Genomic DNA, 14,626 nt, shown 5'->3' with positions numbered 1-14,626 from the left:
TAAAATAGTATTCAGTAAGCATGGTATAGTGAAAAGAGTTCTAGACTTGGATTCAGTAGACCAGGATTTGAGTTCCACCTTTATCACCTACTTGCTGTGTGACCTTGGACAAGTCATTTAACCCTCAGCTTCAGTTTCCTTATCTGTAACATAGGAACAGTATGATTTATAGCACCTAACTCATGGGGTCACTGGTCATTGTGGGATCAGAAAGATAGTGTAAATAAAGAGCTTTGCAAATTTTAAAGGGCTATATGAACATCAGCTATTAGTATTAATATCATTTTTTCTCCTCATGTTATTCAATGAAGTTCAAATAGAGAAGACCCTGGAACAAGTCACTGTTCAACTATTATTCTTTTATATTTAATGTTCTAAGAGTACTGAACAGAAGGATAAGATAAACTATTTTTGTGGCTGAATTAAAGAATTAGGAAGTAAGTTCATTCTCTGTAAGGCTTGCTGAGATCCTTGGTACAACTGCACTAGCAGGTAGGACAACAGAGATACGTATCTACATGACGTAACTATACTATGAATGCTTTTTATTTCATCTAGCTTGGAGATTATCAGTAAGGTTTTATGAATCAACATTGTTTCCATGTGATCATGGGCAGCAGTTTTGGTCTGTGATAATGGTCCAGTTGAAGCAGAGTTTATTGGTTAATTTCTTGAGGATATTTTGAAGTCTGTCTTGTAATTTGGAGGTGTCAGGCTACGAAAAGATGGTGAATATCTAAATCTAACTGGTAGGCTGAGTCTTGCCGAGTTATTACTTTCCTAAACTTTTATAGTCTGCAGAGATGTGCTGTACTGTTTTTACTGTTTCCCTGCATAATCTACATTTTTTCCCATTAAGTCTGAGCAACTTAAGGATAATCCTTCAGCAACAATAATGTGATTGAGTCATTTGATGTTTCTTTCTCAGTATTATTATCAATTTGGTTTATATATGCATGGCCTGTTGAGGGCCTTTTCGATTCTGCTCTAGGATCTTGACTTAATAAGCTTCATCCAGAGGTAAGCCATTTTTGGTTAAGTAGTATATACCTGTCATCAGCCTTTAATATTGCTTAGTATCTAACAATCTCCTTCCTCCTTTTTTGTAAGAGAATGTCAATCTTTCTTATCTGGCTTAAAGTGATAGTTTTCATATTTTATTAATATTGTGTAGGTTTTGATTAGGATACTTTCCAAATCTGTTTTACAGTTCCAAAGGTTTACATTAAGATTGGGAGATGTTAATTGACTGTCTTTCCCATTCAGCTTTGATTTCAAGATGCCAGTAAGATTCTTCACATATTCAGTCATAGCCTTCTCCTCCTTGATATTTTTATGCTATGTTTGTGAAACTACCACATTGTCATAATTGTTATGAATATTACTGTCCTATTGGAAGACAAAATAGCAGACATAGTGGCAGAAGGATCAAAATAAGATCAAAGAACAACTTAACTGAAAATAGAAGAGCTCAGGAAGATCATTTATGAGTCAATGAATTCACTTAAAAATGTGAAATCTGACTTGACATTTCAGGAAATTTGCAGCCCCCCCCCACCAATGTCTGAATTGCTGACATTTCAGGGACAGAATCTAGGCCAATGGAATCTGCAAGATGCTAACGAGAAGAAATATTATAATCAACTCACTTGGATACATTGTCAAATGCTGGAACCACACTGACATAATTTTTACGACAAACTGAGAAGAAAAAATATTATTAAGGCATACTAGTTCAAATTCAAATCAGGACTATTCATCAAATACGAAAAATAACAGGAAAAATTAAATATATTGAAATAAATGTAAATTATGTCATTAAATATTCAATGGAAATATCATATTGAAACTAGTTATATCTTAGGAATGAACTAGCCTATCATTACTATGAGAAGGGGAAAATTTAATATTTAATCTCTAGAATGATTCCAAGAATTTCTTCATGAAAATGCATGCTTTGATATGTAAATTAACCTTAAAGCAGGACCCTAACAAATAAAGGAAGCTAGATCTGGTTAGGAACTTCAATATGCAAATGAATTATGTAATTAAATAAGGCAAAGCCTCAGAAAACTTAAAAACTGTGTCACTAAAAAGAAATTCAATGTAAAAAGTTACAAAAGATTATTAAAACCCAGGATTATCATGAACCATAGTTATCTCAAGTTGTTGGGGGCATTACAATGACAAAAATGCCATGCTGAAGAATATCAAGACAAAAATGGCTTGGATTCAACTAACAAATACCAGAAAACCCTGAGAGAGGAAGAAAAAAAGGCAGCGACAAGCCCATCTGGATTGGATTGATTGGTCACTAATGAGCTTGGGAGAAGGAGAATAAAATTAAATAATGAAATATACTTAAAATAACAACAAACTTGAAAGGAGGAATGAATAAAGGAATTATTTGACAGTATCACAAATAAGTAGTAAGACAAGTAGGAAAGCACAGATAATCCCAGTATTTAAACACTTCTATCTTTGAAAAGAAAGGGGGTAGGGCAGGGGAGTTAAAAGCAATGAAAAATTTAAGAAGTAATACCAGAAATTTAGAGACTGTGAAAAGACCTATGCATGGAATTTTATCTGTGTCTGACTAGTTAATAATACGATTGGACCAGTTCTGGTGCAATGGATTATTATGCCAAAAAAGTTGATTTATATGAAAAATTCAATGAAACCTACGAAGAGTTAGATGAAGTGATGCAGAGTAAAGAAAGTAGAACCAAAAGCATAATATCAATATACTTTATGATGAAAGTCAAGAATACACATACACAAAAAATCAGTATTAACTACAAGGAAAATATGTTCAAAAGGTGTCTAAAAAACACATACAGGAAGAGGATTCTGGGAAGATGGTAAGTAGGTCAGAAAATTCCAAGCACTCAAGATTTTCCCCCCACAAAATAGATAAAATAGTGCCTCAGGGCAAACAAAGAGCAGTAAAAAATAAGTAAGAGTAGGGGCAGAACTGGGGTCCTCCTAGGATAATTGGAGAGGATCTGAAGAAAAATCCCAGCACAGAATAGTCCTCGTGAAGAGCAAAAACCTCCAGGCTAGGATCAGTTTACACAACAACCTGCAAGCCCTGGGGTTAGCTGGGTTTGGAGGTCCCAGTCACAGGAACTTTTACTCCTAGGACAATAAGTGTCTGAGCTGGGGAAGATTGAGGGAACCTCTGCTGACAAGTAATGCCAGACCCAGCTGTGCTACACAGATGCTGGGCGGGGGGGGGGGGGCGGTGCAAAAAGGAACCAACATAAGCCCGGTGAGTGCAGAAGCAGTGGGGTGAGGAAGCATTACAAGAGGGGAAAGTAGAAATAGAAAAAAAAAACTACTGATCACCACTGGAAAGAAATTCTACAAGGAAAACTCACAGGAATACCAGTTAAATCCCGAAACCCCAGCTCGAGGGTAAAATATGAGCAACAAGAAAAAAAAATTAAATATGGTGGTGCCATAATTAGAATCATACAAGACCTAGCATCGGCAACATTAAAAGACCACAGGTCTTGGAACACTATCAAAGAGCAAAGGGCTGGGGTTCCAGCTGAGAATGGGCTTTGTTCTTCTAGATCAAGGTTTTACAAAAAAAGAAATGACTGGCTCTTGATCACACATGGAGTACACATAACAAATGTATGTGTGTATATACACATTTGTGAGTGTGTATGTATGTGTTTATGTGTGTATATGCATATACACACATCTATATATACACATGAGTATATGCACATTTGTGTATCTATACACAAGTATATGTGCATATATATGTGTATGTATGTGTACATATGTGCATGAATATGCATGTATACACATATACCAATAAATATCACACAGATGTGTTGATATCTGACTATTCTTTGTTATGTATATTCCACTACTGGTTAAAAGCTGATTGTTTTTTTTTTTTAAAGCTCAGATCCAAAAATAAAAATCCCATTCTCAGATACCATTATCTCTTTTTTGTTCACTTTTTTCAAAGTATGTGTAAATTTTAATTTTTACTGCTAAGTATACACACATTATACGTGTGTATACAAACACATACACACAAACTATGTCTCAGTGTGTATATTTTTGCAAGGGGTCTGAAAAAGCTAACTAAAAGGATTTTAAATTGAAAAGGTAAAGAGAAAACCACCAAAATGAGTAAGAGACCAGATGTACGATAGGAAAAAAAATAGCAGTATACATATCCAATAATTCACAGTTATATAAAAAATGAGAGAAACAAATTGCAGAAGATAGTATCAATAAATCCAAAGACAACTAATTCAAAACAGAAGCTAGCAATAAGACCCACAGTCTCGGATAACACACAAAAATACAAATGGTACAGAAATAAAGAGAGGCAGCGTGGCATGATAGATAGAGAGCTGATCCCAAAGTAAGAACACATGGATGAAGTCTCATCTCAGACATAAAGTGGTTATGTGACCCTGGTCAAGTAAACTAACCTCTCCATGTTCTAAGCAACTTTTTAAGACCACAAGTTGCAGAGAAGGTGCCTATCTTCATCGGCAGAGGAAGCTTCTTCACCCAGGATCTCCCTACACTCATGAAATCACATGGCCAGCCCCTAAACCCATTGATAACAAGTTAAGCTAGAGATCCTCATGCAATCAGGCAGCCTGGAACTTCTATATCACTGAGATTCGGATGGAACCTATGACTGATATGACCTAAACAGGGTGGTGAAGATATAGCTGTGTGAAGAAATTCAGGAACTAGAGGGTGGAAGCATGGTGGAGCACATTCTCATGAAGAGCAACACTGAGAGAAACAGAATTGTTAATAGTCCTGGGAGAAACTAGGACAAAAGGAGAAAAAAGACAAGGAGTTAAGGAAACAAGGTGCATGTCTGGCAGAGCCAAGGCAATCGTTGTGATAGAGGCCTTCCTTCAACCATCTGGACATCAGTGCGTGCTTTCTCTCTGCCACAGCAATACAGCTAATAATCTCCTGGCTTGTTACTGATAATTTTATCCATCAGGAGGTAAAGGAGAGGACCTGTAATGCTGGCCATGATTTAACCCACAAGAAAAAATCTGCTGCTGAAATAAAAAAATGGAGCATTGGCACGTGACTACAAGACAGGCTGAACAAGACATCCTGACCTTTTCTTTGCACATAGATAAAAGTTATACAGGGCAAGGTATGGGTGAGCTGCTCTCTGTGCACTGGTTCCCTTAATGAAGGCATCACAAATGCTCGGAACTAAGTTTTGGGAAAAAGTAAGTATCAGAGAAGGGACAACATGGCTGCTCAAGATGAATGAGACATTAACAATGGACCACGACTTTTTTTCTTTCCATTTTGTATTAAGCAGAATGATTTTTAGGCTAAATGGGATAGCACTAAAACAGCTAGCAGGGAGTTAAAATCCAATATAATCCAACAAATAATGAGAATGCTTGTGCCTATCTTTTTCGAACTGAAGTCTGAAGGTCCAAATGAACTACATCCTAGTGTTCTAAAAGAACTTGCCAGTCCATTACTAGAGAAATCTGCAAGATTGTAGAAAATGAGAGAGACAACAAAGGACGACCACTGGGCACAGATACTCAAAATCATTGGAGATAGAGGGAAGATCTATCTCAGAACAAGAGAGAGCTAAGAACCAGCAGCCCTGAGGCAACAAGTAAAAGGAGAAAAGACCAAGCAGTGGCAAAAGGGTAATTCAAACAATAAGGGACTGCTTTAATTATCTCACTGAAGCGTCCATCTGGATCAAGCTAATGACACCAGAAAAATTCTCCTATGTGTGTCCATTCTGCAGGGTCTTTACTGGGGCTTGTCTTTGCTACTGGAAATGTCAGCTTGTCCCTCTATATAATCAAAGGTTTATTTTGCTCCCATGCTGTAGTTCTTGCTGTCCTGGTGCTCCCATAATTCAAACCCAAGCCCTACATGTGCAAGTATATCCAGAGCAAAAGAAGTAACAGTCCCACTCTATTATGGTATAGTCAGACCACATCTGGCTTTAGTTTCTGGAACACCATGTTAAGAAAATTATCAGGAAGCTGGAGAGTACTCAGAGGAAGGGATGAGGGATAATAAAGGGCCTTAGGATCATAACATGAAAACTGGCTAAAGAACCTGGGATTTTTAATCAGGACAGGATAAAACATAAGGAAATACTATTGTTGTCTCCATGTACTTAGAAGGGTTGTAGTAGTTGCTGTTAGAAGTAGCTAGGTGGGGCAGTGAGTAGAGCACTGAACAGAGAGTTAGGAAGACTTGAGTCCAAAGTAAGCCTCACTTTTAACTAGCTGTGTAATCCTGAGCAAGGCACTTAATATGTGTCTGCCTCAGATTCCTGGAATGTATGAAATGAGAACTATAAAACATAAAATAGCATGCACCTAAGGTTGTTGTGAGGAAAAAATGAGATATTTTTAAGGTGCTTAGCAAGTCTAACATAGCAGGAGCTTTTTCCCTTGTAATAAGTGTTTTATAAATACTTGAACCATGACCAACTACCAAAACTTCCAGGACTCATGACGAAATTCTGTCAGGAAGCTGCCTACCTCCTGATAGAGAAGTGTTGGACCTAGAATGTAGAATGACATCCATCTGTGGACATGGCCAATGGGAGCATTTGTTTTGCTAAACTAAACAATTTTTTAAAAAAGGTTTTGCTTTTCTTGAGAGATACTTGATTGATGTAAGAGAATGATTAGATTAGCTAGAAAGCAGAATCAGGAGCAAGGGATAGAAGCTAAAAACAGGCAAATTTAGGCTTGATAAAGAAAAATTTCTTAACCAAGTATAATAATGGGTTGCTCTGTAAAGGCCTTTAAACAAAGCTGGAAGACCACTTGTAGAGTAGTCTGCAGAGTAGATTCTTATTAATGTGTTCATGTATTGATTGAATTAGATAAGCTACAGGTTTCCTACCAAATGTAAAACTTTATGATACATGAAACAGCAATTTAGGGGCAAAAATTCTACCCAGAATCAAAGCATGAATAAAAACAACTGCCACTTTGGTGTGTAATTCCAGACCAGAATCTGATCTCAGAGAGTCCATAGGATGTCATCTTTGCTTTCTCTTTCTCCCTTTTTAAAAAAAAATTAATTCATTTTTAGTTTTCAACATACACTTCCATAAGATTTTGAGTTTTAAGTTTTCTCCCCACCATCACTTCCTCCCCCTTCCCAAGATGGCATGCAATCTGATATAGGCTTTACATATACATTTATATTAAACATATTTTTACATTAGTCACGTTGTAAAGAAGAATTAGAATGAATGGGAGGAACCACAGGAAAGAAGAAACAAAACAAAAAAGAAAGCAAATAGTATGCCATCAGTTCATATAAGTCTTCCCAGTTTTTTCTTAAGTCCACCTGCTCATCATTTCTTATAGCACAATAGTATTCCATCACAATCATATGGCACAACTTGTCCAGCCATTCCCCAACTGTTGGGCATCCCCTCAATTTCCAATTCTTTGCCACCACAAAAAGAACTGGGATAAACTTTTTTGTACATGTGGGTCCTTTTCCCACTTGTATGATCTCTTTGACGTGGTATTGCTGGGTCAAAGGATATATACAGTTTTATAGTCCTTTAGGTATAGTTCCAAGTTGCTCTCCAGAATGGTTGGATCAGTTCACAACTTCACTAACAATGCATTCATTTTTCCTTTCTCAATAAGAGCATCTTTCTTGTCCTTGAAAATACTTAACTTCTCTGGAGTAATATTTTGTGTAGTTTGCTAACTCATTTACTTACAAAAGAAACAAACATTTGCAGCAAAAACTACAATACTATGGAAGAGCCAAGAACAATAGAATACTTCTAATTTATACCTACCACAGCAAAGTAAAGGGTAATAATTATATCTGTATATTTTACAGTTTGGAAAATATCATACACACACCCCAAAATAGAAGCAGAGTTTCCTTTAAGGGAGAGAGTTTTGCATGCCTTTCACTTTGAGTCCTTTTGAAGGTTCTTCTCGTTACATTTTAGCTAAGAGACTCAATTCTCCCTTGGCTAATTCAGGTGTTTAAATGTACCCCAGTAAAAATATTCCAAAAGGATCCTAAGAACATAGATTTAAAGTTGGAATAATGACAATGAACAATTGTATAGCACTTACTACGTGCCAAGCGCTTTATAATTATGATCTCATTTGATCTTCGTAACTGCCCTGGGAGGCAAGTGTTACTATTATCCCCATTTTACAGATGAGGAAACTGAGGCAAACAGAGGTTAAGTGACTTGCTCAGGGTCACAATGCTGCTAAGCATATTGTATTTGAACTTGTGTCTTCCTGACTCCAGCCTGGTGACAGAGATCATCTACATCTAGTTGAAGGCCTTCATTAGCACTGAGACAGGTTAAGTGACTTGCTTATCATCACCCATCTCCTAAGTATAAGAGGCAGTACTTGAAACCAGGTCTTCTAATTCCAAGTCTTCTACTTTAACCAAGGCACCATTAGATTTGGTTCCTAGGAAATGTTCCTTTACAATTCTAATATTCTCAGATATACTTTTTTCCGTACCAGTTGTTTTTTTATTCCTCCTACCCCTCTTTACCTCCCATTTCCACCTCCAATACTAAATGGGAATATTCTTTTTTTCTCTTTCACAAATGTTGGTCCTCTTCACTGTCATTCTGTGTATCCTCTTTGTCTAACTTTATTACTGATGGAAGGTGTTAAACCCAAGTCACACATCCCCTACTACCTTAAAAAAAAGATATACTGCCAACATCATTTTATCTTAGGCCTTGTACTTCAAAAATCTCATTCTGTTAATATATTTTAAGCTCCATTTGTTGCCATATAACATCAATGATGTTTTTATTTTATATTAGTGGAATGTAAATTGCTTGAAGGCTAAGTATCTAAGTATCCTTGGGCATCTAACCGTACTGCAGGTGCTCAATAAATATTTGTTGCTAAATGTATCTACCCCATACTCTTTGACAAGCTTTAAATGCACTCAATCAAGAAAACCTTACAATAAAAGGTAGAAACTGAGCACAAATGATGCCTTAGGAGAACTGGTGACTTTACAAACTGACTGAAATAATTTGTTTTTTAAGCCTAAAAAATCAAACATCTGATAACATTGGCGCTACCCTGTTTAAAAAGCTCCCTATTACTAGTCTAGGGTAAAATACAAACTCATGTTTAAAGCTCTTCACGATCTGGCTCCAACTCCATTGCCTCCTTGTTGTTCTTTGTACATGGCATACCAACTCCTGTCTCAGGAGCAGGGATGTACTCCCCTCATTTCCTTTTTGGCATCCCTGTTTCCTTCAAGGCTCAGCCCATTTGCCACTCAAAAGCCTTTTTGGATTCCTCCAGTTGCTACTGCTAAAGCCAAATTACTTGCCTTTCCTTTGTATATGTTTTGTCTTTACTCAAAAGTGTATATGATATTTACTGTAATAGGATGTATGGAATTTGTTTTTGTAGCCCCAGCACTTAGCTTAGTGTCTGGGCAGCAAAATGATGCTTGCTGAATGAATGACTTTTTTCTATACCTGATAGCTCTTGCCTGTCATTCTTAGGTCAATCATAGAATATTGGTAACCTTTATACCACTGTCCCAAAAGAAAAACATCATACTTGTAAAAGGTCCATCTGCAAATGAAAGTGGATGAGCTCCAGGTTTTTCAATCTTGTATATTTCTTCTATAAACCGTATCTTGCAATCATTTATTGTATCTTCTGGTCCACTGTAAAAAGAACAAATAAAAAGTTTTTTTTTACCAGTAAAACTGAAGCATCAGCAAATGGTAAGGAAAAAAACCATAATAACAAAAATGAAACAAAACAAAAAAACTGACATCAGTTTTATCTGCTATATGTGCTGTTAAAGCAATTATCATCAATTTTGTTTGGCAAAATTAAATCTTTGTATAAACCACTTATTTTTGCGACATCACAAATACAGCTGTCAGTTCTCACAGGGTTTTAAAATAATGAAACAAAATTTAATATAGTGATTAGTCTTTTTAAAGAATAAACAGCCTATATATTTTTAAATAGGGCTATGAAAAACTATTCGATTCTGAAACTTCTCATATAATTTTTTTTTTTAGAGAATGACAGTTGTTACATGATATCTGATTATTCCGGTCAAATACCGACAGAAGATTTGATGAATTTCAAACTGTCAATTAAAATGAAAAGACTTAATACAATTCCTACCGTCTGCTGCAACATACTAATCCTTTGTAATTAAACAGGACCAGCTTTCAAAAATTATAATCTAATTTAAATGGTCAATAATCCCATTTTGGTTTACTAAACAATAAACATCAACATTTTATTGTAATAAACTGGGAGTTTCTATAAGGAAAAATGTATTTTGATAGCATAAAATTCTTATGCTAGCCTCATTTCTTAAATTCTGAAAATAGGCAGTTTCTTCTTTGGGAAGGAATGTCAAATTTCAATTTGTCTAAACAGCTTTTGTCAGTTTCTTTGAACTTGTGTAAGCATAAGATTGTTCTTCACTGAAATCAATATTTTAATCATTTTTTATAAAAGTAAGAATGTGGCAATACTATCACAAAGGTTAGTTAAGTTTTCTATTCTTTGTCCTGGTAGACTCATTTCCCAGTTCATCCTTCATCGCATCTCATGAGTTTAACAATCATCTCTACATAGATGACTCACAGATACAGTCAGCCCTAGTCTCTCCCCTGAGCTTCAGCTGTTTCTCCAACTGCCTAACTAAACATTTCAAATTGTTTGTCTAACCTGTTTCTTAACACATGCAAACCTGACCTCATTATCTTTCCTCTCCAACTTTCCAAGCTTCCCCATTTCTGTCAAAGGTATCAGCAACCTTCTAGTCTTCCAATTTCACTATCTCAGTTTTATTCCTGACTTCTTATTCTCCCTCATCCTACACATCCAATCAGTTGCCAAATTTTGCTGTTTCTATCTCTAGAACATCTTTACCAGAGGACACCTTCTTTCCATTAACATAACTACCACCATGGTTAAAGCCCTCATTACCTTGTCTAAGGGACTGCAAAAGGCTGGCCTCCCTGCCTTGATTTTCTCGCCATTCTAGCCTCCTACACACAGTTCTGCCAAAATAATTTTCCTTATGCATACATCTGACCATGCTATTCCCCTATTCAATTAACTTCAGTGTTTCCTATTGCCTTTAGGAATATATACATACATATATGTATACATATAAACACACACAGAGGTGTGGGTATATGTGCATGTGCATGCTTCTGTTTAGCTTTTAAAGTCCTACATAACCTGGCTCCAATTTATCTTTCTAGCCTCCCTGGATATTACTCTATACCACTCTGTGATTCAAACAAGCTGGCCTTCTCCCTGTTCCTCACATAGGACACGATCATCTCTCATCTCTTTATGTCCTGTGACTTTGCTCTGGTATCTTATATGCCTTGAATGCACTCCATTTCTAGCTCATTCAATTTTTCTCTTCCTTCAAGATGAAGCTGAAGTAGTACCTTCTACATGAAGTCTTTCCTAATCCTTATAACTTTCTTTCCTTCCTAACTACCTTGTATTAAATTACTCTGCATTTTTATTTATATACTATTTATGCTGCATATATTTGTATGTGTATCTGTCTCACTCGTTAGAATATAGGTCTTTGCAAGCAGGGATTATTTGATTTTTTTTGTACTTGTATCCCTGTAGCAAGGGATCTTAGGCAGCTGGTTGCACAATAGCTAGAGTGCTGGGCCTGGGGTCAGGAAGACTCATCTTTCTGAGTTAAAATCTGGCCTCCGACATTTACTAGCTGTGTGACCCTGGGCAAGTCACTTAACCCTGTTTGCCTCAGTTTCCTCATCTGTAAAATGAGCTGGAGAAGGAAATGACAAACCACTCCAGTATCTCTGCCAAGAAAACCCCAAGTGAGGTCATGAAGAATAAAGACATAACTGAAACGAAACACCACCACTACCACCACTTAAATCCCAAGGCCTAGAACAGTGCCTGGTCCTCAGCAGGCTCTTGATAAATGCTTGTTGATTGACTCATCTCTCTTCCTTGGGTTCTTTCCCCTTAAAGGAACACCCAAGGCCCCTGTGCTCAAAGGCGCAAGAATGCCTACTTGTTAATCCTGCTCTTTTGCCTCTGTTTTCCAGCAGGGGTAAGGCTTCGACAAAGAAGCAAGGTCTGGTAGGCTTCACCATACTGGAAAGGTTCTGATCATGGCCCTGGCGACAAACTGAACCTGCTTCCTGAGGCCCTGCTTGGTTAAGTACATACAGAAGGTTTATCACAAAGGCTGGACGCATGACAAATTCTTTAGTTATTCTAACTCATTAAACAAGACATAACTATTATGTGCATCTGACGAATCGCTTACCTTGTTCACACTATTGTACCTTCTCAACTTCCTTCCCTCCTAAAAATTTTGGCCAGCAACTCACTGCTACCAAGTTTTCTTTTGAACTATGTCTAAAATGGTCAGATTAAATACTGTTTAGAAAAGAAGTGATCTAATCGCTACTGGACTAAATATCTGCGGCTGCTACCATGAGAATGAAGTCTTCATGTCCTACTTCTAAAAAATAGAAAAGACATAATTTATTTTCAAATAAATACATCTGGTTATAAAATTCTTAACATGTTACACTGACAAAATATTTATTTGTGGGCTACTTCTTGAATGAATCTTGTTGCCTTTTACATTTTTATTTGAATACATGTTAACTATATAAATTGCTAATAGTTTTTAGAGTAATTTTAATTCACATGAATATTTTTTCAAAACTGGGAATTGTCTTCTGTAAACACTTTTGAAAGAGTGTATGTTTTAACCTACCAAAAAATCATTTAAAATGCTAAATAAATGATCTTTTAAAAGTCTTTTAAAGAATAAATAATAAAATAAAATATTATATCATGAAAAAAAAACCACTGCTTGATTTGTTAGTAAGCACTTAACTGGTTGCCTCATGCCTTTTTTCCCCTCTTTCTCCTAAATATCTAGCATAGTGCTGAGTATATAGCAGGTACATGATAAAAGTACTTGGTTGTGGGTGGAAAACATCTAACTATGGATGGTAAAAGCTTATAAATCTGTCAAGCCAAGGAAGGTAAAGAAAACTTCATATCAGTATCCACAGAACTAGAAAAGGCAGAGTAGCTACAAAGCAAAGAGTAGCAATAAAGGCACTCAAACTTCCAGGAGACAAAATCTGAGATTTCTATTGACATATGCACAGTCTTAGAAGCAAAGTGAACACAAGATCCTATGACAAGGAGGCAAATTCGAACTTACAAATATTGAGACATGATGAGAACTGATTACAATATGGTTGTAGAATGATAAAGCTTATTCAAAAGGAACAAGACATAGGTCAAATAATGACCATACCAAAGGACTTTACTGAGTAAGAGTATGGCCAGAGTAATAACATGTATATTACTCTAATACTCCAAAGGATCTTGTCAATGCAGGTATTCACACCTGTGATGAAGATGGCAATCCATCCATGCCTGTTTTTGTCACGTGACTTATCTATGTCCTTCCAAATTTTTGCCACAAAGAATTTATTAAAGCCTGGTAAAGCTTTCCTCCCTTTCTCTTGACATTAGGATACCAACAGAACAGGTTTGGACTATCCAACTGCCACACATTCAGTTCCACCCTTCTTTTATTAACATACTTCTTTGGTAATACCCTTCATAATACTTCTCTTTAATTCCTCATTTGTCTAATCTGTTGTAGCCCTTCCATGCCCACCATCAACCTCTCCGTTGCACTTTAAATGAGGCTGATCTTTACATCTTTAGAAACTTAGTATGTGTAGGACAGCAGGGGTGGGGAGGAAGGATAGGGGTCATTAAAGTAACTTTGCAATTTTCAGCCAGCAGTGCTCCTCTCATTCAATTCTAGGACTAATTTGTTGCCTATTTTCAGTGTTTGTCCAAGACACACACACACACACACATACACATTTAGTAGGTTGTAACTATACATCCAATAATGATAACTGATAAGTGTAGAACCACCTGAACAATAGACTTTCTTTACCCACTTGATTTTCCCCGTGTAGACAATTAGGCCAAATTATTTTGAATAATTGTGACTCCTGAAATCTCTCTGTGAGAGGCAGACTGGCATGATGGATGGAGTTGGTCTTGAAGTCAGAAAGACGGGTTCAAGTCCATTCTGACACCTGGTGGCTACGTGATCCTTGCCAAGTCACTTCTCAGTCTCCTAGAATAAAAGTGCCGAACTTAAATAGAAATGGGGAGGCACTACTAAACTGGACGTAGTGTTCCGTGTGGGCAGCACACTGACTTAGGAAATGACATATACATAGTATCTATGTTGAACTGTATTTTTAGTTGTTTTGTTAACTATTTCCCAATCACATCTTAATCTGGTTTGGGCCGTATTCAGCAATGTTGTGGTTGCTCAGAGTGTGTGTTTGATGCATTGTCTCCCCTAGACAAGTCTCTAAAACATTAAGTGACAGAAAAGGAACATTAGTAGTGGAAGCTCCTCAATGAGAGCTCTCTGAACTGCCAAAATTACAGGTCTGGTTTTAAAAAACTGAATCTAATTTAGGAGACTCTGCAGTGTTTTAGAGTTTGATATAATCAGCACAGTGCCATCTGCAAACAGGAGCTACTGA

The 14,626-nt window shown here is 36.6% G+C and overlaps 1 protein-coding gene across 1 annotated transcript in view; it reads right to left on the bottom strand.

The window, feature by feature from the left end:
* The window catches only part of UHRF2 (ubiquitin like with PHD and ring finger domains 2), a 175,497-nt gene that overhangs the window by 49,434 nt on the left and 111,437 nt on the right, over nt 1-14,626 (bottom strand). The window contains exon 5 of the mRNA XM_036739305.1: nt 9,600-9,709. Coding sequence (XP_036595200.1) covers nt 9,600-9,709 — 110 coding nt within the window. The remainder of the gene's footprint in view (nt 1-9,599; nt 9,710-14,626) is intronic.

The sequence above is a fragment of the Trichosurus vulpecula genome, chromosome 9 (genome assembly GCF_011100635.1).
Source record: "Trichosurus vulpecula isolate mTriVul1 chromosome 9, mTriVul1.pri, whole genome shotgun sequence".
NCBI classification, from domain to species: Eukaryota; Metazoa; Chordata; class Mammalia; order Diprotodontia; family Phalangeridae; genus Trichosurus; species Trichosurus vulpecula.
The sequence above is the reverse complement of the archived record's forward strand: the minus strand, read 5'-3'. Positions and strand labels throughout refer to the sequence as shown.